The sequence below is a fragment of the Rhinoderma darwinii genome, chromosome 11 (assembly GCF_050947455.1).
Source record: "Rhinoderma darwinii isolate aRhiDar2 chromosome 11, aRhiDar2.hap1, whole genome shotgun sequence".
NCBI classification, from domain to species: Eukaryota; Metazoa; Chordata; class Amphibia; order Anura; family Rhinodermatidae; genus Rhinoderma; species Rhinoderma darwinii.
Window position 1 is genome coordinate 94,968,884 of NC_134697.1, and position 25,793 is coordinate 94,994,676.

At 47.1% G+C, this 25,793-nt stretch overlaps 2 protein-coding genes across 4 annotated transcripts in view; one reads left to right on the plus strand and one right to left on the minus strand.

The window, feature by feature from the left end:
* Positions 1–3,468, plus strand: part of LOC142663471 (uncharacterized) — a 62,031-nt gene extending 58,563 nt beyond the window's left edge. Inside the window, exon 10 of the mRNA XM_075842145.1 lies at positions 153–3,468. Coding sequence (XP_075698260.1) covers positions 153–1,526 — 1,374 coding nt within the window. The 3' untranslated portion in view covers positions 1,527–3,468. The remainder of the gene's footprint in view (positions 1–152) is intronic.
* On the minus strand, positions 2,897–24,207 carry LOC142663436 (uncharacterized). 3 transcript variants are annotated; one of them, XM_075842083.1, is made up of 15 exons: positions 23,857–24,207; positions 14,411–14,543; positions 13,384–13,572; positions 13,175–13,298; positions 12,946–13,061; positions 10,516–10,612; positions 10,321–10,409; positions 9,066–9,203; positions 8,758–8,946; positions 8,573–8,675; positions 7,306–7,358; positions 5,567–5,638; positions 4,960–5,052; positions 4,471–4,567; positions 2,897–3,131 (listed from the first exon to the last, which is right to left on the minus strand). In XM_075842083.1, the coding sequence occupies exons 2-15, from the start codon at positions 14,486–14,488 to the stop codon at positions 3,124–3,126; spliced, it is 1,446 nt and encodes a 481-aa protein (XP_075698198.1). In that variant the 5' UTR covers positions 14,489–14,543; positions 23,857–24,207; the 3' UTR covers positions 2,897–3,123. The 3 variants fall into 3 exon arrangements, with proteins under 3 accessions (XP_075698198.1, XP_075698197.1, XP_075698199.1); XM_075842082.1 differs by having other exon boundaries at positions 23,770–24,206; XM_075842084.1 differs by lacking the exon at positions 23,857–24,207 and adding an exon at positions 23,442–23,515.
* Positions 24,208–25,793: the final 1,586 nt, after the last annotated feature.

A 25,793-nucleotide genomic window follows, 5' to 3' on the forward strand; every position in this document is an offset into this window, starting at 1 on the left:
AAATAGAGAAAACTGACATTGTGCAACATATTATACCTGAAAACTATAATATCCCAAATATACATTTTGGACTTTACCGTGACCAAATACCTCCCGGTGAACAAGAAGTATATTCTGCTAGACCAGAGGTTGAATCCCATAGTTCATCCCAGGGAGTTGACAAAATATTTTCATGTTCAGATTGTGAAAAACGTTTTTCCCATAAATCTTCTCTTGTTGATCATCAGAAGAGTCACACGGGAGAGAAGCCATTCTCCTGTTCCCAGTGCGGGAAATGCTTTACACGAAGATGGACACTTGCTGAACATAAGAAAACGCACGAGGGCGTAAAACCATTTAATTGTTCGAATTGTGGGAAATCTTTCTCTGTAAAATCTTCTCTGACTGAACATCAGAGAATCCACACGGGGGAGAAGCCGTTTTCATGTTCTTATTGTGGGAAATGCTTTTCACATAAGTCAACACTCAATCAGCATCAAAGGATCCACACTGGGGAGAAGCCATTCACTTGTTTAGAGTGTGGGAAATCCTTTAATCATAAATCTGCCCTTGTGGAACATCAGAGAACTCACACTGGAGTGAAGCCATTTAAGTGTCCCGATTGTGGGAAGTGCTTTGCCTATAAATCAGGGCTTGTCGAGCATCAGCGGAACCACACCGGCAGCAAACCGTTTTCATGTTCCGAATGCGGCAAATGCTTTACGTTCAAGTCCACTTTTATAAGCCATAAGAGAATCCACACCGGCGAGAAACCATTTTCGTGTGTAGAGTGTGGAAAATGTTTCCGACAGAGATCAAACCTCGTTGACCATCGTCGAAGTCACACCGGAGAGAAGCCTTTCTCTTGTTTAGAGTGTGGGAAGGGTTTCTCGAAAAGGTCAAGTCTCATAGAACATCAGCGAATGCACACCGGAGAACGTCCGTTTTCTTGTTCCGAATGCGGTAAAACTTTTACCCACAAATCTACTCTTTATGAGCACAAGATGAATCACACCGGTCTGAAGATGTTCTCTTGTTCTCAATGCGACAAATCTTTTACCAACAAATCAGGTCTCATACGACATTGGAGAACCCACACGGATGATAAACCATTTCAATGTTCTAAATGTGGTAAATGTTTCAAACTAAAGTCGGATCTCGCCAGGCATCAGAAAAGCCACACAAATGAGAAATCTTTCCTCTGCACAGAGTGCGGAGAGTGTTTTATGGAGAAATCGGCTCTTTTCCAACATCAAATATCGCACAGAATTGAGAACCCTGTGACCTGTTCAGAGTGCGGGAAATGTTTTGCAGCAAGTTCAAACCTTGCCAAACATCGGCGGGTGCACACAGGCGAAAAGCCCTTTTCCTGTACTGAATGTGGGAGGAGTTTCACAAATAAGTCGAACCTTGTGACGCATTACCGAATACACACTGGTGAGGAGCCATACCAATGCCCCGAATGTGGGAAGCGTTTCAAGCAAAAGAAGAATCTAGTTAAACATCAGGGAACTCACACTAAAGTAGTTTCCTTGACTTTATCCTAAAAAGCACACGACTGTACGTTTGCGGCCGTATACTACCCGCTATTGTGGGTATTATAGAACACATGCTATCCTATGGGCCAATGCACACGACTGTGATTTCCATGGTCCGTGCATTGCCCGGACCGAAAAAAGATGTAGGTCATGTCCTTATACGGACCACAATTGCATCCCGGGGTCATTGAAGTCAACGAACATCTTGCGTGTGCACGGTACGTGATTGCAGACAGGCCCGCGGCTGACACTCCGCGGCCCGTCCGTGCCGTAACCATACGGCTACGATCGTGTGCATGAGAGCTTACTCTTATAGCTGGGAAGATGCCACCCCTACCGAAAATCCCGTTAGCTCATGTTATGCTGTGGGGTGACAATGAGACTGGAGTGTGCAGTCGGCCTTCGCTAGAGTCTGGATTTTTTTAAATTATATTTTTCCTTTCAATCCAACACACGTGAATGATGAAAAGTATAAAGAAAATACCTGCGTGAAATGTTTAATATCCAGTTGAAATTTCATTATAAAATACTTTCATACATTTTTTTTAGATTTCTCATGGAAATTCATTGTTTTCGGAGTAGTTTGACTTATATTCTGAAAACTTATAAACTTTTTGATTTTGGTTTTTACGACCTTGATCTTCTGTAACGATTATCTTATTTTGTGCATGAATTTGTCGATAATATTTCCCTGCCAAAGCATAAATGGCATGTTAATAAATTTAGGCACAAATGTAGATTAAAGGGATCCAAAAACATCAGCCTTTCCGCATCATCCATCAAGACTGCAAAACTACATGTTGAAGGATGGCCACTAATGGGCCACTGGTAGTTCTCTGTGTACCAACAATTCTAGGGATGATCACCAGGTTTGGGCACATCCACTTTGATATTTTTGCTGTCTATATGGCAATATACACGGACGAGCCACAACCTCCAAACCACTGACAGGTGAAGTTATGGCACCAGGATGCCCTATTGAAAGTTGGCAAAACATTTCCCATTGACGTTTTTCCTTTTCCAGTTACATTTTTCAACTAGCGCCTTGTACAAACAGTTTGACATTCCAAAGCCAAATATTAGGCCTCTGGCGCCCGCAGCAGCCACCCGCATTTTTGGCTCGTGCTCCCATGGGTGCACGGTCTGTAAAACTGGAGGCTTTCTACAGCCCGGACACCTTCCCGCAAACATACGGGAAAGTGTCCGTGGTCAATAGTAATTAATGGGTCCGTAATTGTGGACCGTAATTACAGTTTGCAATTACGGATGGAATCTACGGTTAATCTGGAATTACCGGATAGTCAAAATTCACACTAGAGATGGTGGCATGTAATACATAAAAAAAAAAAGTTTCGTTTTTTTATTTTTATTATAAAATACTACATTTTTACAAATCTTAAAAAAAAAAAAAAATCCTCACATTTTTCCTATATAAATAAAACAATGTGTGGCGTCTTTTATGACCAGTCAGAAGCGAGGTCATCATTGTGGTTTTCATGCGGATCTGGGTAAAGCCGCCTAATTAAATGAACGATGCATGACGGAATTGGGACATAGTCATTTGGTTCCAACGTGCCACGCATAAAGTATCGGTAGACCGCCTTCCTCAAAATCCTAAGAGAAAAAAAAAAAAGTTAGAAATGAAAAAAAACATCTACCACCATTCCTATTACTTGGAGTTTTAAGTCTTCGCAATTCCTGCCATGGCCAGGATTGGACCCCCTCCGGGAAGATTAGGAAAGCCAACAAGTAAATGAACACGAGCGGGAGGAGCTCAAGTGTGCGGAGGCAACTACACTCAAAAAAATACATAGTTTCAGGTGAATTACTCAAAATGAAAGGGTATTTATTTACCTGTGCTGCTGCTCCTCCACTTGGTCTGGTGAACTCATTCATCATTTTGAGAACACGATCCCTCAGTCGAAGGCCGGATTCACATGAGCGTTTTCGGTCCGTCATATATGGTCCGCATTTCCCGAACCGAACAAACTGCAGGGAGCCGGGCTCCTAGCATCATAGTTATCTATTACGCTAGGAGTCCCTGCCTCGCTGCGGGAAACCGGTCCCATACTGTAATCATGTTTTCAGTACGGGACAGTAGTTCCGCAGGAAAGCAGGGAACCTAGCGGCATAGATAACTATGATGCTAGGAGCCCGGCTCCTTGCAGTGTGTTCGGTTCGGGAAATGCGGACCATATATGACGGACCGAAAACGCTCGCGTGAATCCGGCCTTACTTCGATTCGGCCAATTCAGTGATACATTGAAACCCTTAAGGACATGGCCAATTTTGGCCTTGAGGATTTTTGGATTTAATTATTTTTTGTTCGTAGCTGTATGAGGCTTTGTTTGTGGGACGAGTTGTACTTTATTCATTTTACATTTTAATATTTATTTTTCAACCTTAATGTACTGAAATATCTCTATATGCCAGTACATTATCATGCGTACTAATAGTACACAGGCACTTGTTAGGACATCCCGGAGTATGCCGTAACAGGAAATTTTGCCAGAAAGCCCTGGGGTTCTTCACTGGACCCTGGGATATCTGTCCCTATAAGGTTTGTCCCTCAAACATGTCCAGGGATTCCCTGTGATGTGATCGAAGGGGGTTACCCCCTCACTCTTTACCTTTGATCAGATTTGATCGCAGCAATCAAAAGGTTAACGGCAAAGATCAGTGTTTTTTTCTGATCTTCACCGTTAAAGCGGGGCTGCGGCTGTGTATTACAGTCGTTGCCCCACTCCTGATCACACAGGCACACTGGATGTGCCCACGCGATCAGCAGGATGCGTTTACTAGTCCTGATGCGGCAATGATGAGCATGCTTGTCACCCGTCGTCAACTAGGTAACTCATCCCATCAAAAAAATTTTGCAAAGGCTGCGCTTTCCTTTGTAACGTGTTGGCCATAGGGGCGCGGTTTCCACATCTATCTGCTGGGATAATCCTACCTGGTCCCCACTCTGGATCATTTTGGAAGCACTGTGGGTTGTAATCTTCAGACTCCTTAACCATTTTCCGTAACCTATTCAAGAGAACTTGAAGGTCCTAGAGAAAAAGATATTTTATTTTATTTTTTTTCAAAATGTTTCACATCAGTATGAAGCCACGTAGGTGGCCAACCTAATAGATATTGCTAGGCTCACATGTGAATCCAAGCTCCTTCAAAAATAAAAAAAAAGACCCCACGTGTCAACCATCCAAGGTCCATTGAAGTAATGTGGACCACACATGACAAGACCGCCAGTGTTAGGAGCAGCGGGAATTACCAGAAGAACAATTAACATTATTTGCCAAAACTCTTGACACATATCCGATTGTTTAAATTTAATCCAAGTCTTTAATGGCCGTGAGATGCGGGGGCTTTAATCCTATGCTACATTTTGCTTTCTCATTTTTATTTTTATAAAATACACAGATTTTGTGTTATAAAATATTACCGGATCGTTAATTTTTGACAAGGGAACTTCATCCTCCGTTTCAGTTTCCGACTGGCTGTCATCATCTTCATAGTCTTCACTGTCAGACACCGTCTAATTAAAAAAAAAAACTTAGTGTAACTAAACTTTTTAACATTTTTTGGACATGTCAGAAGTTTTGATTGGTGGGGGTCCAAGCACGGAGAACCCCACCGATTGCTGAAACGAAGCGGCAGAAATGCTTGGGAGAGAGTTGTGCCGCTTTGTTTCTGATCGGAAAGCTGAGCCATCGGCGTACGGACTCAGACTTCCTAGCCCGTACACCGCCACGAGGAAAGCCGATTAGAAACGAAAATCTGCCGCTTCATTTTAGAGATCGGTGGGGATCTCAGTGCTCGGACCCTCACTGATCAAAACATCTGACGTGTCCCTATGACTTGTCAAAAGCTTTTTAAGACTGTAATGGTTATAAATTGTACATCTGCAGTAACCAAACAACCTTATATTAAAAAAAAAAAAAAAGAGATCTGGAGAATATTTTTATTTATTTCACATTTGCCTCCAACCCAGCCCCCTAAATAACTGATCAAAAATTCATTAATTTTGTGCATAATTGTTAGGTACTTGCCTCTTCAGAGTCAGAAAAGTCAGTATCTCCCTGAATCGTATTCGGTTGTCCATAGTTCGTATTCTGAGATGGCTAGAAAATCAAACAGACTGAGGGTTAGATTAAATGTTCAACTTTTTGTAAAATTTTAAAAAAATCTAAAATGTAAAAAAAACCTCAAATTTAGATAACACAGGTATGGCCGATATGTATTCGCTTACATTGATATTGGTTTGACTCGTGAATGGCGACATCTATGTTGTGAGATAAAGCTATGTCTGGTGAATCTGCGGTGTTAGATGGCCTCGTGCACACGACCGTAGCCATGTGCACGCCGTGATTTTCGGGTCGGACAGACGCGGGGTGTCACCTGCGGGCTGCCCACAAATCGCGGGCCGTTCACATGGTGGCGTGCATTAATTTCTAAGCCCGGACCGCAAAAAACGGCCGTAATAATACATGTCCGTTCTTTTTGCGGTCCAGGCTCCTGGGCCATGCACAGACCGTGGAAACCACGGTCGTGTGCATGGGCCCATTGCAATCAATGGGGCCGCGATTTGCGGGTGAATTGCGGCCGCAAAAATACGTTTGCATGGGGCCTATATCTAGGCTCCCCTACGCCGGGGCATACATTACTTCTATGGGTCTCAGATATGTTCACATCTCGACAAGTCCTCAGGTTTATTGAAGATTCTGTTTTTTTGCAATCTGAGGATGCCAGATTATTTACATTTTACAGTCCGTCAGTGCTTCCTCGGAGAAGTGACGTGATCCTAGAATTTTGTGCTAAGGGATAAAGTTGTCCTTCACTCTGGATTCCTTTCTCTATTTTTTTTAGTGTCGGGCATTTCTATTGCCCAGAGTCAAAAAATGTGTAAAGGATCTGGACAGCAATTTAGAGCATCAATCCTAATCTTCGCTTATAGTTTTCTACTTACGAAAATTAGAGGAACACAATTTAAAAGCCATGTATACCATTGAATTTTATTTATATATATATATATATATATATATATATGTGTGTGTGTGTATCAATGTGATTGGTGCAACTTTCGAATTAGTTTAAATTTAAAAAAAAATTTACTTTTTGAGATAGAGCCGCTTTGTATCCTGTATATGGACCAGCTGTATCTAATCCCGAAACCTGTATCCGTCAGGTCAGCGGGACTGACGGGGCTCAGTGTCAGCGGTTCCTTCGTGTCTCTGACACGCAGGATCGAGCGGTTACCAATCACATCTAAGTTCATAACTTACATGTGATCGAACACAGACAAAGGGCCTGCTGTCGCGGACGGATACAGGTTTCAGGATTAGATACAGCTGCTCTGTGTACAGGATACAAAGCGGCTGTATCTCAAAAAGTAAAAATAATTTTTAATAAAAACTAATTAGAAAAAGTTGGACATTTTTATTGGAAAAAACACAAGTTTTCAAAGGTGTACATGGCCATAAAGACATTGCGGTGGATTTACCACTGTGTGCATCTAGAATGTGTGGAAAAATTCTCCATATTTTGGCACGTTTTCTAGAAGTCTAATTTATGACGAGATATTTGTGCCTCGCGAGCCTCTTTGAATACGGTGTGTGGCTTAGGGGGAAGGGGGCATGGGTTAATAAGCGCCACGAGTTCTTTGCTCCTTACTGCGTGCGCCATTGTGATAAACTTGGCGCATCTTCAGACTGCTTGTCTACGTTTATGCTGTCAATCTTACACAGCTTACTAAATCTGGATATTTCGAGTAATCTAAGGTAGTACTGACGTTTTGGCTCGTTGCACTGTCTCTTATCATGAAACCTTGACTGGTCCGATAACCTGAGGGTACAAAGAGAAAAAAATAATAATAATTACATCAGTTAAATAAACGACACCCTATTCCCCACTGAACACCCCCCTCTCGATTGCGTACGAAGGTCAGCACTATCCGTCAGTATTTGTAAACCAGGAGTGGAAGGCGGAATTCACACATCGCATATTTGTAGCAGATTGTTGACGTTTGGTGCGGTTTTTCAAGGTTGAGTTCGCCATGTGTTTTAGGCCGGATATGCAGCGTCGGAAACGCTGCATAAAAAGACATGTGGGAACTCGGCCTTAAGGCTCTTTTACCGGGGCCAATGAGTGGGTAAATGTGCGTTCAACCGAGTGCTCGTTCACGATCGTTGCGCCGCGTAAACAGGGCAAAAATCAGCCGATAAACGAGCACCATGTTTGCTCATCGGGTGATTGCATCTTTTATGCGGCAAAAAAAAAAAAAAAAAAAATGGTCGCTATTCTGCAGCACATCTCTGTGTAAACGAGGGAAATGTGCTGCCGACACAATGCAAATGTACGGGGACAAATGATCGTAGTAACGACTGCTCGTCCCCATACTAAACGATTATTCCTCCATATGAAGGGAGCAAACGAGCACCGATCCACAAGCTGCATTGTCGATCAGCACTTGGTAAAAAAAAGGGCGTCATCTGCCGGCGTAAAATCCCCCTCCCCCGTTCTACTTGACAAAAGGGGAGCCCTTTCCTATTTTCAATACCACGATCAACATCGATTGCGGTGCTTTTTGGGTTAAACAGCCGGGATCATAGTTTTCTCTGCCATTTGTACAGGAGGGCAGCTGTCAAAAAAAAAAAAACACAATTTATGCCGGTTGCACACGACCGAGTACCACTCATGGTTTTTCACGGCATCCAAGTGGCACCCGATAGTTTTCATGGACCCATTCACCTAAGCGGGTGAATCGGGTCCGGGAAAATGGACCAGACTTTCCAATCTGTGGAAAGATAGAACATGTCATATCTTTCCACGGATCACAGATGGGACCCGGCCGGCGCACACGGTCGTGTGCATGAGCCGTTATTCTTTTGGATTAGTTACGGGAGAAGCCCTGCTATCGTTGGGCCTGAATACGCACACTTTTGAAGCAACTCCGCATAAACCCTTCACCTTTTGCGATCCCATTCGCAAGACTGTCCCAGAAGATCAGGACTGTTGGCAACAATACATAGACACCGACGTTTAGGTTCTCCCATCACCTGGTGATTTTAGGCGCTTCATGTAGAGGTCCTTGTGTTGTTCGAAATACTCCCACTCCTCCACAGAGAAATAGACGGTGACATCCTGACACCTCATAGGAACCTGACACAGAACAATCCAGTCATCACCCAGATTATACCTTCACGTTACTGTATAATGTCCCAGTACTCCCAGCCCGGCTCACCTCTCCCGTCAGCAGCTCGATGAGCTTGTTGGTGACTTCTAGGATCTTCTGCTCATTGAGTCGTTCATGGGACAAGGAGTTAGGGGTCGGCAGCATGAGGGAGCTCTGGGTACTGCTCCGGCCTGCTGACCCATGAATGGAGGCGCTGGGTATCACGTGATCACCAGATGACTTTATGATGACGTAATCCTATAGGTTGAGAGAAAGTAACAAAGACTTTTTCTATTTACCACTAATATTGGGCGCTCGGTAGAAGAGATCTACTCAGACATTAATAATGGCTTGTCCGAATTCCCAAAATGCCTCACCCCTTTAGAAAGCAAGTCGATGACCTCCATGGTGAGCTCCAGGATCCTCTCGTTCATGTGACTCCGATCCTTGTAAATCATCAGGTCTCTGAAGACGGACTCCGGGCTGGGTTGGTGGTGATGACTTTGAGGAGACCTCTAAAACGAGACGAGTATTAAGCAACCTCTAAACAGCAGAAGTTTTCCTTCATATTTCATTATTTCCAAAGATGACCAAATGTGGCCCAATTATAAAAAAGGCATAAAAACGACATCACATCGGAAAAAATTACCCCAAAAATAAAAAAAAATAAAAAATAATTACTAATGTTAAAACAATTTCTACAAAGAAACGTACCAAAGGCAAGAAAATAGTCAGGGTCTGGAGTACAGATAGCAAACAGGTGACTCCTAAATATTTTAAAATAATTTCATCACAATTGAGGAAAAAAAAACGAAAAAAAAAAAAACGCTGTATGCAGCTATTTTTTTTCTGTCAAAACAGATGACACCTCCGGAGCATCAGTGGATCCCACGTAAGTCAATCGGGTCCGTTTGACGGATGTGACACAGCGTTGCGGCTGTCGTTATAAAGTTACACAACACAGATTTGAACAGGGCCTAAGACTACGGTATAAATGTCTGAAAGACACGAGTCCCGTACTTATCTCGAGAATGGGGTTCCTTTGACCCCCACCTTGTAAGACCGCTGCGGTTGTGGCGACTCTGGAAAGGTAGCCAGGCTTAGAGAAACAACGTAACTCGCTCTGCTAAGCTATTTCCATAACTCAGTTTCTATAATCCCGGCCAGCTCTCCACAGAGTCTCCACCTGGATGCAGCGGCCGCCTCCCCGGAGGTGGGACCCGCATCTATGAGACTTTTATGGCATATCCCATGGATAACCCCCGTTATCAACCCCTAAAATCACAGCTAATTATGGCCATAATGAAACTTTTCCGGAGCCATTGTAACTCGAAACCACATTCAACTTACAATCCCGGGCATCGTGCTGATCGATGGCTCATACGATCGATTGGGAGATCCAGCCATTCAGTGGGCGGTCCTCTGCTACATGTCCTGTACCATCAAAGTGATTGACCAGGTCTTTCTGACTTTTATATATAAAGACTTATCTACATTTTGGATTATTTTGGGGTCTTCAGGGCCAAATACTAGTTTTCCATCGAGTTTTGGTCTCAAGTTACGGTTGTCGTCTAGGAACCAATTCACTTATATCTTGAAGGACCACTGTACTGAATAACACTAAATGTGTACCTGGATAAAGTCTGCATCCACCTCAGTCTTGCACACTAAATATGTATTTACGGGACATCCCTCAGATGTATTTCTGATGTTCGATGCTTCTGCAGAAAGAACACAGTGTGACTGAACCCAATTCCAGCAGGCCCATAAAAAAAAAAAAAGGAGCTACATACAGTTTACCTTTCAGTACGAGCGGCTCTCACTCACCTGGGCAGATAGCTGTAGGAACTTCCTCCTCTTTACATGGATAACTGATCTGATACACGTCTTCATCCTCAATTTTAATACGTTTGATGACTCCATCCTAAAAAGGATACAAAGTGTCTAGAACCAGATCCACTGGAGCCAAGCCCCGAATTACATCACCAACAATAGCCCCAATGATGTCACTTCCTGGGGACCACCCATTGGTTGGAGTTACAAGTCTGATGATCTAAGCCCAGTGTAGGGCCGAGTGCTTTTACAACTGTTTAGCAGGGCCTAACAACGGAAGATCGTTCTGTCGGTGCGTCAAGATTTAGTTGGTCATGATTAGGTCCAAAATTCTATTCCAATGAAAGGTGGATTCCCCAGATTAACATGTATCAGCTATCCACAAGATAGGTAATACATGGGTGATCGCTGTAAGCCCCACCGATCACTTGAACGGGGGTTCCACCGCCAGGAGAACTTTGCATGGAGTGCAGTATGAGCATGCGTGCTGCCGCTCCATTCCCTCCTCACTGCGGGAGATTCTAGAGATCGGTGGGGGTCTCCGCAATCAAACATTTATCACCTATCCTGTGGGTAGGTGATAAATATTAATCTTAGGAATGCTCACGGGGTATGGCTTTTATTTAACCCCTTGGCGAGATCTGATGTAGTTACGTTGGACGTGCACCATCAAAATATGGCGCGGGCTCAGGAACAAGCCCACAACACATGCATCAGGTTAAAGAGGCTCTGTCGCCACATTATAAGTACCCTATCTCCTATATAAGGAGATCTGCGCTATAATGTAGGTGACAGTAATGCTTTTTATTTAGAAAAACGATCTATTTTAAACAACTTTATTAGCGATTTTTAGCTTTATGCTAATTAGTTTCCTAATGCCCAAGTGGGCGTGTTTTTACTTTAGACCAAGTGGGCGTTGTACAGAGGAGTGTATGATGCTGACCAATCAGCGTCATACACTTCTCTCCATTCATTTACTCTGCAGATAGCGATATCACTATGTGCAGCCACATAAACATACTATAACATTACTGCAGTGTCCTGATAATGAATATACATTACCTCCAGCCAGGACGTGATGTGTATTCAGAATCCTGACGCTTCTGAATCTTTTCTGTGAGATTTCCAGCAAGGCAAACGTAATCTCGTTTTAAATGACAGGTTACATCGTAATCTCGCCTTGCTGGAAATCTCACAGAAAAGATTCAGACGTGTCAGGATTCTGAATAGACATCACGTCCTGGCTGGAGGTAATGTATAGTCATTATCCGGACACTGCAGTAATGTTATAGTGTGTTTATGTGGCTGCACATAGTGATATAGCTATATCGCTATCTGCTGTGTAAATGAATGGAGAGAAGTGTATGACGCGGATTGGTCAGCGTCACACACTCCTCTGCACAACGCCCACTTGGTCTAAAGTAAAAACACGCCCACTTGGGCATTAAGAAACTAATTAGGATAAAGCTAAAAATCGCTAATAAAGTGGTAAAAATAGATCGTTTTTCTAAATAAAAAGCATTACTGTCACCTACATTATAGCGCAGATCTCCTTATATAGGAGATAGGACACTTATAATGTGGTGACAGAGTCTCTTTAAGGCTATTTCAAGCAACTGACACCTGCCTGCAACGGCCGGAATAGCAGATAACTTGGATCCCCGCATTTTAAGCCCCTCAGATATAGCAGTCAATAGCGACTGCGGCATCTGATAGGTTAGACAGAGAGAGGGGGGCTTCCTCTTTCCCGATTGCCACCCCCGTGCCCAAATCACAGGGTTCTGATCGGTTGAATGGCAGATGTGGGCCTATTGAAGACCTCTAGGGCTAAAACCAGTGCCCTAATATTAAGCCTATGAAAGCAGAAAAAAAAAACAAAAAAGAGATTAAAAATTCTTGAAAAAAATAAAATAAAATATATATATATATATATATATATATATATAAAAAAAAAAGACAAAAAGTTATTGGAATGTAAGCAATATAAAAAGTTAACATTTGGTATTGCCAAATACAATATCTAAACTATTAAAATGTTGTTGCTGTCTATTGGTCTTTTTAGAGCCCTAGAAAACGAGCATATGGGGGTGGGGGAGGAAAAAAAGTTTGGGTTATGTTTATTGACCCAAATCGGGTACATTTTTTAACGTTATATTCTGTCTGAAGTTTTTCCACTTCAAACATTGATGGCCTATGCCTAATACTTCATCGTGTGGGTCCGACTTCTGGCTCCTCCGCCGACAAGCAAAATGAAGGGGTCGTGGCGCTTGTTTCACGGCAGAGTGGCTCGTCCGCACGGGTACTGCAACTCGTCCCATTTAAGTATACTTAACAAATATCAATAATAATTTGTTTTTAATTCGCTTAGAACACCAAACATATCAATGCATCATACAATAAATATTGATTTTGTGAAATACTCACCATTAAGACAACTTGCTGATCCTGTGAGCCATTGTGATTTTCTTTTTTAGCCTCCCGATAATAATGAGGAAGACTGGGATGGGTTTTTGGTTCTGTGTTTCTCCTGCTCAAACCATCTGTAGGTGACACGTACAGTGACTGAATTATATGTGATGATCAGATGATGGGTGTATATAAGTGACCCTCAAAACCGCTCTCTCCTTTACCATCAATAAAAGTCTCCTCTTACCCAGTGATGTGCGGTTCCGGTGGTCCTCCATCATGACGTCCCTGTACTGATCCTTGTGTTCTTCTATATACTCCCACTCCTCCATGGAGAAATGGACAGTGACATCCTGACATCTCATGGGAACCTGACACACGAGGATACAGTCATCACCCAGACACATTATACCTTGTGTTATGATATAATATCCCAGCATTCCCGACAGCGCTCACCTCTCCCGTCAGCAGCGCTATGATCTTTTTGGTGATTTCTAGAATCTTCTCATCACTGTTCTTCTCATGCGTCTCTGAACAAGATGAAGGCACCATGAGTGTGTTCTGAGCCAAATTCCATCCTTCTGGCACATGGGGAACACTGCCCGGTGTGGCACGGTCTCCAAGCATTTTAATAATAACGTAAACCTACAGAAAAAAACCCCACAATATATGTATAAATTAAACAATATAATGTGATTTTGAACAACTTTTAAATAGGTTTTTATTAAAAAAGGTTTTTACGTTTCGAGATACAGCTTCTATGTATACAGGATACATAGACGATGTAACTTACCCTCTAAGTCGAATGCATCAGGACTGACGACTTCGGTGAGTGCTGGTCAGGATCCATCTGTTTATCGATCACATCTAACTTAAATCTGATCGATAACTGGTGTATCCGGCGCTCACCGAAGCCGTCAGTCCTGTAGACCTGCCGGATTTAGCTTAGACGGAAAGTTACATCGTCTATGTATCCTGTATACATAGAAGCAGTGTCTCAAAAAGTAAAAACATTTTTTAATAAAAACCTATTTAGAAGTTGTTCAAAATCACATTATACACATATATATATATATATATATATATATATAAATATGTATTACTTCAAAGGTTTACATAGTCTTTAAGAGGAGAAGCTTTTATTCCCATCGCATTATAGGAATATCTTTCCCTTGTGTATAGAAGTAGCCATAGAAGCCACAGCGGCCTGACTCTTTGCGTGATATGCACATGAATAATATACTCGAAATGAGGGGAGCGGGGAGGAGCGAGCGCAGAGAAGGGGACAGTAATTGTACACTTGTTTGGAGGGGGGGTGACCAAAGAAATTTCTCTTTATAACCTTGAAAATATCTGGATATGAATGCAGCGTCATGTTTCAAGCTGTGCTTCAGAGCTGTTCTTCCTAAAATAAAGCGCTGCTCTTATAAGCGCAGGACTTTTTTCGTGATAAACATGATGTCATGTTCTCAGAATCCCTCACCTCTCCAGTCAGCAGATACATGATCTCCAGGGCAAGTTTTAACGCCCTTTCCTTCATGTGAATACTGTCCACGTCCATCCTGTAGACCCGGAGAGCGGGCTATGGTCCTGGTGGCAGGGGCTGCAAGTCACCTCTGTAAGAAAAAAAAATGTAAAATTAAAGGAAGGGTGTCGCGAAAAAAAATAATTTTATATCAATTTGCTTTTAGTGTTTTATTAAAATAAATTGTATTTATTTGTGTGTTTGTTTTACTTTTTTTTTTTTCTAACTTTTTTTTCACTATGGGGGCTGCCATTTTTTTTTTTCATCTCTGTATGTGTCGATTAACGTCACATACAGGGATGGAATACGGCACATACATCCCCATATAGAATGCGAACGGGAGCCGTTCCATCCACTATGCTGTACGCCGTCTGTGTGGGAACGGCGCATGCGCCGCTCCCACACAGTCCAAATGGAAGGTCTTCGGCCGAGCGAAATCCGGCGCCATTTTCTTGTGGACCGGAAGCCGCGGCCAGACTGTAAGATTACTACTTCCGGTCGCGGCTTCCGGACCTGTGATTAGAAGCAAGCACTAGGAGCGGAGGGAGCAGACGGACCGGAGGGAGCGGCGGCGGCAGGAGCAGGTAAGTTATGTCTGTGTATGTTCGTGTTTTACTGTGTGATTACCACTGTATGCAAGCCTACTACACTGTGTATTCGCTCAAAAAATGGCGACACACAGTGTAGGAGGTTTGAACATTCAATCCCCTCCTTTCTCCTGGCACTAGCCAGGAGAAAGGAGGGGGGATTCTGAGAGCTCACTAAAGCGAGTGTGTCTTCTCAAATTTTGCAACATAAAGCAATGAGGTTGCTTTACCACATGCCAATGCTGCAATTTTGGGAATTGCTCCCTCTAGTGACCAGCACAGGGAAATGTTATAAATTAGAATCTAATTTATAATATTTCCTGACTTGTGAAAAAATTAAAACAATGTCTAATCATTTATATACTAACTGTTTAACTAACAAAAATTCTAGCGACACATTCCCTTTAACCAGTTATTAGGTTTGTAAATATATAGCAAAGACCTTGTGGTGGTAGAAGTCGTGAAAACAACTTTCTATCTCCGTAATAAATGCTCCATTCTCATAAAATTCTGGAAGCTTACAAAACAACTTAGGCCTCATGCACACGACCGTAGTGATTTTGCGTCCGCAAAACCACGGATCCGTGGTCTGTATCTGCAGTCCATTTGTCCTCAAAAAAACTTCCGTATGTCGTCAGTATTCACGGATCCTCAAAAACAGGAAGGCTGGAAATGATGTCACTAGTATGTCCCAATCCCCCGAGTAGGTCACGTGATCGCTCAGGAGTTAATTCCCTTGCGTCGCTTGACAACGTATCTGCAATTGAAGACACACAGCGGGCAACTCGTATGCCCATCCGCAACTTTCACCGTCGAGTCCGTGACGCAAATACAGACAGTAAAATGACGTCCTCCGTTTTTGCTTCCCGGAATCGCGCCCCCCCCCCCCTACGGATCTGCTCTCTGAAGCCTTAGTCAATCATGTGACATTTTTAGAGAGTCAAATGTCGATAGTTGAAAAGACCACCTTAAAAGGGGCACGGGGCGCGTTAGTATATGATCGGTGGGGGTCCCACACCCGGGCTCCACCCCGATCAGCTTCTCTGGCACCTCAACTGCTAGTCCTGAGCAGTTTCAGCATACTAATGAGGTCCATGTAAAGGCTGAAAGAGGGAAGGAGTTCCTTAATAAGAAAGTGGAGAACATGCATGGTGATTGGCACGCACTGTACCCTGCGGTTGACTCGTGATTAAGATGAGACTCATTGGTGGGGATCTCCACTTTGGACATATGTGGTAGCTGCTTCTACAAGCCTTAAAATTCATACACGACCCACTCCTCTCATCGTTCCTAAACCACATTGACACAATAGGAGGGTCTTCGCTACAAGACGAAGGCATTTTAAGCTTCCTTGTGTTCTCAGGCTTTATATGAGATCCAAAAAACAGGGATCGGAGGAGGAACTGTCTAAAAGTGACCACTCGTTCCTGACATTCTATAGGAGTGCAGGTAAACCAGCGTTGTACAAGGAAAGCTGTGATACTGAAGGGTAAAAGAATCCCTGTGCATTAAGCGAATGAAGAAGCATGAATCTCTGGGACAATCAGAATCATGGCTGGGCAACGAATCAAAATAAAACCGAAAATGAAATTTATCGCAAATAACCAACGTCATCTTACGCATTTTGTTTTTGCCGGTTCTGTTATGTACCGGTTTAGACCCCTCAGGACGCAGATGCAGTCGAATCCAATAGTGGAGCAGCTACCTGCTCCACCATTCACTACGTAACGCTGACCATAAGCATCATGACGCAGACCCCGCGATTCAGCGACGTTACCACGCCTGTCTGCGCCGAGCCGCACCAAGCACAGATCATAGGAGACCTGCCGAGGGACCTCCTACAATCGTTGTGGAAACAAAGCTCCGTATTTATTTTATTAGGCACCAAGGGGCATTATAGTGTGTGGAGACACTATGGGAGCATTATACTGTGTGGGGGGCACTATGGGAGCATTATACTGTGTGGGGGGAAGTTATGGGAGCATTATACTGTGTGGGGGGCAGTTATGGGAGCATTATACTGTGTGGGGGGCACTATGGGAGCATTATACTGTGTGGAGGGCAGTTATGGGAGCATTATACTGTGGAGGGCAGTTATGGGGGCATTATACTGTGTGGAGGGCAGTTATGGGGGCATTATACTGTGTGGGGGCAGTTATGGGGGCATTATACTGTGTGGGGGCAGTTATGGGGCATTATACTGTGTGGGGGCAGTTATGGGGGCATTATACTGTGTGGAGGCAGTTATGGGAGCATTATACTGTGTGGAGGCACTATGGGAGCATTATACAGTGGAGGGCAGTTATGGGAGCATTATACTGTGTGGGGGGCAGTTATGGGAGCATTATACTGTGTGGGGGGCACTATGGGAGCATTATACTGTGTGGAGGGCAGTTATGGGAGCATTATACTGTGGAGGGCAGTTATGGGGGCATTATACTGTGTGGAGGGCAGTTATGGGGGCATTATACTGTGTGGAGGGCATTATACTGTGTGGGGGCACTATGGGAGCATTATACTGTGTGGGGGGCACTATGGGGGCATTACACTGTGTGGGGGGCACTATGGGGGCATTACACTGTGTGGGGGGCAGTTATGGGGGCATTATACTGTGTGGAGGACAGTTATGGGGGCATTATACTGTGTGGGGGACAGTTATGGGGGCATTATACTGTGTGGGGGACAGTTATGGGGGTATTACACTGTGGGGCACTATGGGGGCATTATACTGTGTGAAGGCACTATGAGGGCATTATACTGTGTAGGGGCACTAAAGGGGCATTATACTGTGGTAGACACTATAGGGGCATTATACTGTGTGGGGGCACTATGACGGCATTATACTGTGTGGGGGCACTATGACGGCATTATACTGTGTGGGGGCACTATGACGGCATTATACTGTGTGGGGGCACTATGACGGCATTATACCGTGGGGGGGGGGGGAACTATAGGGGCATTATACTGTGGGGGACAGTATAGGTGCATTATACAGTGTGGGGCACTATGGTCGCATTATATTGTTTGGGAGACTCTATGGCGGCATTACACTGTGTGGGGGCAGTTATGGGGGCATTATACTATGGGGGGCATTATACTGTGTGGAGGCAGTTATGGGGGCATTATACTGTGTGGGGGAAGTTATGGGGGCATTATACTGTGTGGGGCACTATGGGGGGGATCGTGGGGCACTATGGGGGGCATTATACTGTGTGGGGCACTATGGGGGCATTATACGGTGTGGGGCATTATACTGTGTGGGGCACTATGGGGGGCATTATACTGTGTGGGGCACTATGGGGGGCATTATACTGTGTGGGGCACTATGGGGGCATTATACTGTGTGGGGGCACTATAGGGGCATTATTCTGTGTGGGGGCACTATGGGGGCATTATACTGTGTGGGGGCACTATGACGGCATTATACCGTGTGGGGGGGGGACTATAGGGGCATTATACTGTGGGTGGCACTATGAGGGCATTATACTGTGGGGGACTATGGTCGCATTATATTGTGTGGGAGACTCTATGGCGGCATTACACTGTGTGGGGCAGTTATGGGGGCATTATACTGTGTGGGGCACTATGGGGGGCATTATACTGTGTGGGGGCAGTTATGGGAGCATTATACTGTGTGGGGGGCACTATGGGAGCATTATACTGTGTGGGGGCAGTTATGGGTCATTATACTGTGTGGAGGCAGTTATGGGGGCATTATACTGTGTGGGGGGCAGTTATGGGAGCATTATACTGTGTGGGGGGCACTATGGGAGCATTATACTGTGTGGGGGGAAGTTATGGGAGCATTATACTGTGTGGGGGGCAGTTATGGGAGCATTATACTGTGTGGGGGGCAGTTATGGGAGCATTATACTGTGTGGGGGGCACTATGGGAGCATTATACTGTGTGGAGGCACTATGGGAGCATTATACAGTGGAGGGCAGTTATGGGAGCATTATACTGTGTGGAGGGCAGTTATGGGAGCATTAAACTGTGGAGGGCAGTTATGGGGGCATTATACTGTGTGGAGGGCAGTTATGGGGGCATTATACTGTGTGGGGGCAGTTATGGGGGCATTATACTGTGTGGGGGCAGTTATGGGGCATTATACTGTGTGGGGGCAGTTATGGGGGCATTATACTGTGTGGGGGCAGTTATGGGGGCATTATACTGTGTGGAGGCAGTTATGGGAGCATTATACTGTGTGGAGGCAGTTATGGGAGCATTATACAGTGGAGGGCAGTTATGGGAGCATTATACTGTGTGGGGGCAGTTATGGGGGCATTATACTGTGTGGAGGGCAGTTATGGGAGCATTATACTGTGGAGGGCAGTTATGGGGGCATTATACTGTGTGGAGGGCAGTTATGGGGGCATTATACTGTGTGGGGGCAGTTATGGGGGCATTATACTGTGTGGGGGCAGTTATGGGGCATTATACTGTGTGGGGGCAGTTATGGGGGCATTATACTGTGTGGAGGCAGTTATGGGAGCATTATACTGTGTGGAGGCACTATGGGAGCATTATACAGTGGAGGGCAGTTATGGGAGCATTATACTGTGTGGGGGGCAGTTATGGGAGCATTATACTGTGTGGGGGGCACTATGGGAGCATTATACTGTGTGGGGGGCACTATGGGAGCATTATACTGTGGAGGGCAGTTATGGGGGCATTATACTGTGTGGAGGGCAGTTATGGGGGCATTATACTGTGTGGAGGGCATTATACTGTGTGGGGGCACTATGGGAGCATTATACTGTGTGGGGGGCACTATGGGGGCATTACACTGTGTGGGGGGCACTATGGGGGCATTACACTGTGTGGGGGGCAGTTATGGGGGCATTATACTGTGTGGAGGACAGTTATGGGGGCATTATACTGTGTGGGGGACAGTTATGGGGGCATTATACTGTGTGGGGGACAGTTATGGGGGTATTACACTGTGGGGCACTATGGGGGCATTATACTGTGTGAAGGCACTATGAGGGCATTATACTGTGTAGGGGCACTAAAGGGGCATTATACTGTGGTAGACACTATAGGGGCATTATACTGTGTGGGGGCACTATGACGGCATTATACTGTGTGGGGGCACTATGACGGCATTATACTGTGTGGGGGCACTATGACGGCATTATACCGTGGGGGGGGGGGAACTATAGGGGCATTATACTGTGGGGGACAGTATAGGTGCATTATACAGTGTGGGGCACTATGGTCGCATTATATTGTTTGGGAGACTCTATGGCGGCATTACACTGTGTGGGGGCAGTTATGGGGGCATTATACTATGGGGGGCATTATACTGTGTGGAGGCAGTTATGGGGGCATTATACTGTGTGGGGGAAGTTATGGGGGCATTATACTGTGTGGGGCACTATGGGGGGATCGTGGGGCACTATGGGGGGCATTATACTGTGTGGGGCACTATGGGGGCATTATACGGTGTGGGGCATTATACTGTGTGGGGCACTATGGGGGGCATTATACTGTGTGGGGCACTATGGGGGGCATTATACTGTGTGGGGCACTATGGGGGCATTATACTGTGTGGGGGCACTATAGGGGCATTATTCTGTGTGGGGGCACTATGGGGGCATTATACTGTGTGGGGGCACTATGACGGCATTATACCGTGTGGGGGGGGGGACTATAGGGGCATTATACTGTGGGTGGCACTATGAGGGCATTATACTGTGGGGGACTATGGTCGCATTATATTGTGTGGGAGACTCTATGGCGGCATTACACTGTGTGGGGCAGTTATGGGGGCATTATACTGTGTGGGGCACTATGGGGGGCATTATACTGTGTGGGGGCAGTTATGGGAGCATTATACTGTGTGGGGGGCACTATGGGAGCATTATACTGTGTGGGGGCAGTTATGGGTCATTATACTGTGAGGAGGCAGTTATGGGGGCATTATACTGTGTGGGGGGCAGTATACTGTGTGGGGGGCACTATGGGAGCATTATACTGTGTGGGGGGGAAGTTATGGGAGCATTATACTGTGTGGGGGGCAGTTATGGGAGCATTATACTGTGTGGGGGGCAGTTATGGGAGCATTATACTGTGTGGGGGGCACTATGGGAGCATTATACTGTGTGGAGGCACTATGGGAGCATTATACTGTGTGGAGGGCAGTTATGGGGGCATTATACAGTGGGGGGCAGTTATGGGAGCATTATACTGTGTGGGGGGCAGTTATGGGAGCATTATACTGTGTGGGGGGCACTATGGGGTCATTATACTGTGTGGAGGACAGTTATGGGGACATTATACTGTGTGGAGGGCAGTTATGGGGGCATTATACAGTGGAGGGCAGTTATGGGAGCATTATACTGTGTGGAGGGCAGTTATGGGAGCATTAAACTGTGGAGGGCAGTTATGGGGGCATTATACTGTGTGGAGGGCAGTTATGGGGGCATTATACTGTGTGGGGGCAGTTATGGGGGCATTATACTGTGTGGGGGCAGTTATGGGGCATTATACTGTGTGGGGGCAGTTATGGGGGCATTATACTGTGTGGAGGCAGTTATGGGAGCATTATACTGTGTGGAGGCAGTTATGGGAGCATTATACAGTGGAGGGCAGTTATGGGAGCATTATACTGTGTGGGGGGCAGTTATGGGAGCATTATACTGTGTGGGGGGCACTATGGGAGCATTATACTGTGTGGAGGGCAGTTATGGGAGCATTATACTGTGGAGGGCAGTTATGGGGGCATTATACTGTGTGGAGGGCAGTTATGGGGGCATTATACTGTGTGGAGGGCAGTTATGGGGGTATTATACTGTGTGGGGGCAGTTATGGGGGCATTATACTGTGTGGGGGCAGTTATGGGGGCATTATACTGTGTGGAGGGCATTATACTGTGTGGGGGCACTATGGGAGCATTATACTGTGTGGGGGGCACTATGGGGGCATTACACTGTGTGGGGGGCACTATGGGGGCATTACACTGTGTGGGGGGCAGTTATGGGGGCATTATACTGTGTGGAGGACAGTTATGGGGGCATTATACTGTGTGGGGGACAGTTATGGGGGCATTATACTGTGTGGGGGACAGTTATGGGGGTATTACACTGTGGGGCACTATGGGGGCATTATACTGTGTGAAGGCACTATGAGGGCATTATACTGTGTAGGGGCACTAAAGGGGCATTATACTGTGGTAGACACTATAGGGGCATTATACTGTGTGGGGGCACTATGACGGCATTATACTGTGTGGGGGCACTATGACGGCATTATACTGTGTGGGGGCACTATGACGGCATTATACCGTGGGGGGGGGGAACTATAGGGGCATTATACTGTGGGGGACAGTATAGGTGCATTATACAGTGTGGGGCACTATGGTCGCATTATATTGTTTGGGAGACTCTATGGCGGCATTACACTGTGTGGGGGCAGTTATGGGGGCATTATACTATGGGGGGCATTATACTGTGTGGAGGCAGTTATGGGGGCATTATACTGTGTGGGGGAAGTTATGGGGGCATTATACTGTGTGGGGCACTATGGGGGGGATCGTGGGGCACTATGGGGGGCATTATACTGTGTGGGGCACTATGGGGGCATTATACGGTGTGGGGCATTATACTGTGTGGGGCACTATGGGGGGCATTATACTGTGTGTGGCACTATGGGGGGCATTATACTGTGTGGGGCACTATGGGGGCATTATACGGTGTGGGGCATTATACTGTGTGGGGCACTATGGGGGGAGTTATACTGTGTGTGGCACTATGGGGGGCATTATACTGTGTGGGGCACTATGAGGGCATTATACTGTGTGGGGGCACTATAGGGGCATTATTCTGTGTGGGGGCACTATGGGGGCATTATACTGTGTGGGGGCACTATGACGGCATTATACCGTGTGGGGGGGGGGACTATAGGGGCATTATACTGTGGGTGGCACTATGAGGGCATTATACTGTGGGGGACTATGGTCGCATTATATTGTGTGGGAGACTATGGCGGCATTACACTGTGTGGGGCAGTTATGGGGGCATTATACTGTGTGGGGCACTATGGGGGGCATTATACTGTGTGGGGGCAGTTATGGGGGCATTATACTGTGTGGGGGCAGTTATGGGGGCATTATACTGTGTGGGGCACTATGGGGGGCATTATACTGTGTGGGGCACTATGGGGGGCATTATACTGTGTGGGGCATTACACTGTGTGGGGGGCAGTGTCAAGGGGTGTATTATATACAGTAGTATACAGCAGGCTCAGGTATATATATTAATTTAATGGCGTGGTATGCAATCAGGGGGCGTGACCTAAATAATCATATTCGAGGTTACAGGTTCAATTAACCGTGATTTAGAACATAATCGCTCAGCCCTAATTAATTGGACCCGTGCACGATACTCTCCGGGCGTCATACCACAGCAACAGCAGCGGTTCAGTAGTAGAAGGGAACGGACATGTGCGCCCTCTTCAGGGCTTCTGATTGGTTGAGTCTTAGGCTCCCTCATTATAATACATTTAAAAAATGTGTTCCTGGGGAGTCATTAAGTGGGTGCACCTGCCTGGGACGACTTGCCCTTTATATGGCTGTTTCGCCCCTTTCCATACATCAGCTCCAGGCATTGGAGGACACATGCTGCATGATATCACACTGATCAGGGGGCAATACAATATGTAACCCTTAACCTAAAATACTGCCCCCTGCTGACAGAACTAAAAACAGTGAATAAATAAGTAATACACACCAGAGAGTGGCAAACCCTTCACCCAGAGCCCCGTAAAGCCGAACCAGTCTCAGCCTGTGCCCCCCAGACAAACGTGCAGGAAATTACTATACGATTCGATTCGCCTCGATCACTTCCGGGTGCTGCGTTTCAAGGCATTCGCCGTTTTGCGTTCCATTCCACTGATCTTGTCTGGTCGGTCGGGAGCCTCCAGGTCACGTGTCCCGCTCCATTGATCAGTTGAGGGTAGTGGCTAAAAACCACACTCCTAAGGGACTCCGGACGTCAGGGGATCACATGACATTCTCAAGTCACGTGACTGTGTTGCGGGCTAGGACTCCGCCTATAAACGTGGGTTCGGGCTCTTCGGAGGTTCTGACGTCACGCTTCTTCCAGAGAGAGAGCAGGCGGGGCGGTCCTCTATCTGAACGGCTTGTCTGTTGTGAGGGGGAAGTCTACTGTGGGGTCTATAATAAAGGGGAGGTTTTGAACCATGAGGAGCAGTCTGTGTATGAGAGGGGGGAGGGGGATAACGGGGAGAGGTCTGTGGAGAGAGGGGTCACGGGGAGAGGTCTGTGGAGGGAGGGAGGGGTCACGGGGAGAGGTCTGTGGAGGGAGGGAGGGGTCACGGGGAGAGGTCTGTGGAGGGAGGGAGGGAGGGGTCACGGGGAGAGGTCTGTGGAGGGAGGGAGGGAGGGGTCACGGGGAGAGGTCTGTGGAGGGAGGGAGGGAGGGGTCACGGGGAGAGGTCTGTGGAGGGAGGGAGGGGTCACGGGGAGAGGTCTAGGGAGGGAGGGGTCACGGGGAGAGGTCTAGGGAGGGAGGGGTCACGGGGAGAGGTCTAGGGAGGGAGGGGTCACGGGGAGAGGTCTAGGGAGGGAGGGGTCACGGGGAGAGGTCTAGGGAGGGAGGGGTCACGGGGAGAGGTCTGTGGAGGGAGGGGTCACGGGGAGAGGTCTGTGGAGGGGGGGAGAGGTCTGTGGAGGGGGGGAGAGGTCTGTGGAGGGAGGGGTCACGGGGAGAGGTCTGTGGAGGGAGGGGTCACGGGGAGAGGTCTGTGGAGGGAGGGAGGGGTCGCGGGGAGAGGTCTGTGGAGGGAGGGAGGGGTCGCGGGGAGAGGTCTGGAGGGAGGGAGGGGTCGCGGGGAGAGGTCTGTGGAGGGAGGGGTCGCGGGGAGAGGTCTGTGGAGGGAGGGGTCGCGGGGAGAGGTCTGTGGAGGGAGGGGTCGCGGGGAGAGGTCTGTGGAGGGGGGGAGAGGTCTGTGGAGGGAGGGAGGGGTCACGGGGAGAGGTCTGTGGAGGGAGGGGTCACGGGGAGAGGTCTGTGGAGGGAGGGAGGGGTCACGGGGAGAGGTCTGTGGAGGGAGGGAGGGGTCACGGGGAGAGGTCTGTGGAGGGAGGGAGGGGTCACGGGGAGAGGTCTGTGGAGGGAGGGAGGGGTCACGGGGAGAGGTCTGTGGAGGGAGGGAGGGGTCACGGGGAGAGGTCTGTGGAGGGAGGGAGGGGTCACGGGGAGAGGTCTGTGGAGGGAGGGAGGGGTCACGGGGAGAGGTCTGTGGAGGGAGGGAGGGGTCACGGGGAGAGGTCAGTGGAGGGAGGGAGGGGTCACGGGGAGAGGTCAGTGGAGGGAGGGAGGGGTCACGGGGAGAGGTCAGTGGAGGGAGGGAGGGGTCACGGGGAGAGGTCAGTGGAGGGAGGGGTCACGGGGAGAGGTCTGTGGAGGGAGGGAGGGGTCACGGGGAGAGGTCTGTGGAGGGAGGGAGGGGTCACGGGGAGAGGTCTGTGGAGGGAGGGAGGGGTCACGGGGAGAGGTCTGTGGAGGGAGGGAGAGGTCTGTGGAGGGAGGGAGAGGTCTGTGGAGGGAGAGGTCTGTGGAGGGAGGGAGAGGTCTGTGGAGGGAGGGAGAGGTCTGTGGAGGGAGGGAGGGGTCACGGGGAGAGGTCTGTGGAGGGAGGGAGGGGTCACGTGGAGAGGTCTGTGGAGGGAGGGGTCACGGGGAGGTCTGTGGAGGGAGGGAGGGGTCACGGGGAGAGGTCAGTGGAGGGA

Bases quoted from the DNA above. Each gene is read 5' to 3' on its own strand.
- LOC142663436 (XM_075842083.1), bottom strand. From the start codon at position 14,488: ATGGACGTGGACAGTATTCACATGAAGGAAAGGGCGTTAAAACTTGCC. The intron at 8,947-9,065 runs GTGAGGCATTTT...CTCAACCTATAG, and splicing joins TCGACTTGCTTTCTAAAGGG to GATTACGTCATCATAAAGTC. The intron at 5,053-5,566 runs GCAAGTACCTAA...TTTTTTAATTAG, and splicing joins ACTTTTCTGACTCTGAAGAG to ACGGTGTCTGACAGTGAAGA.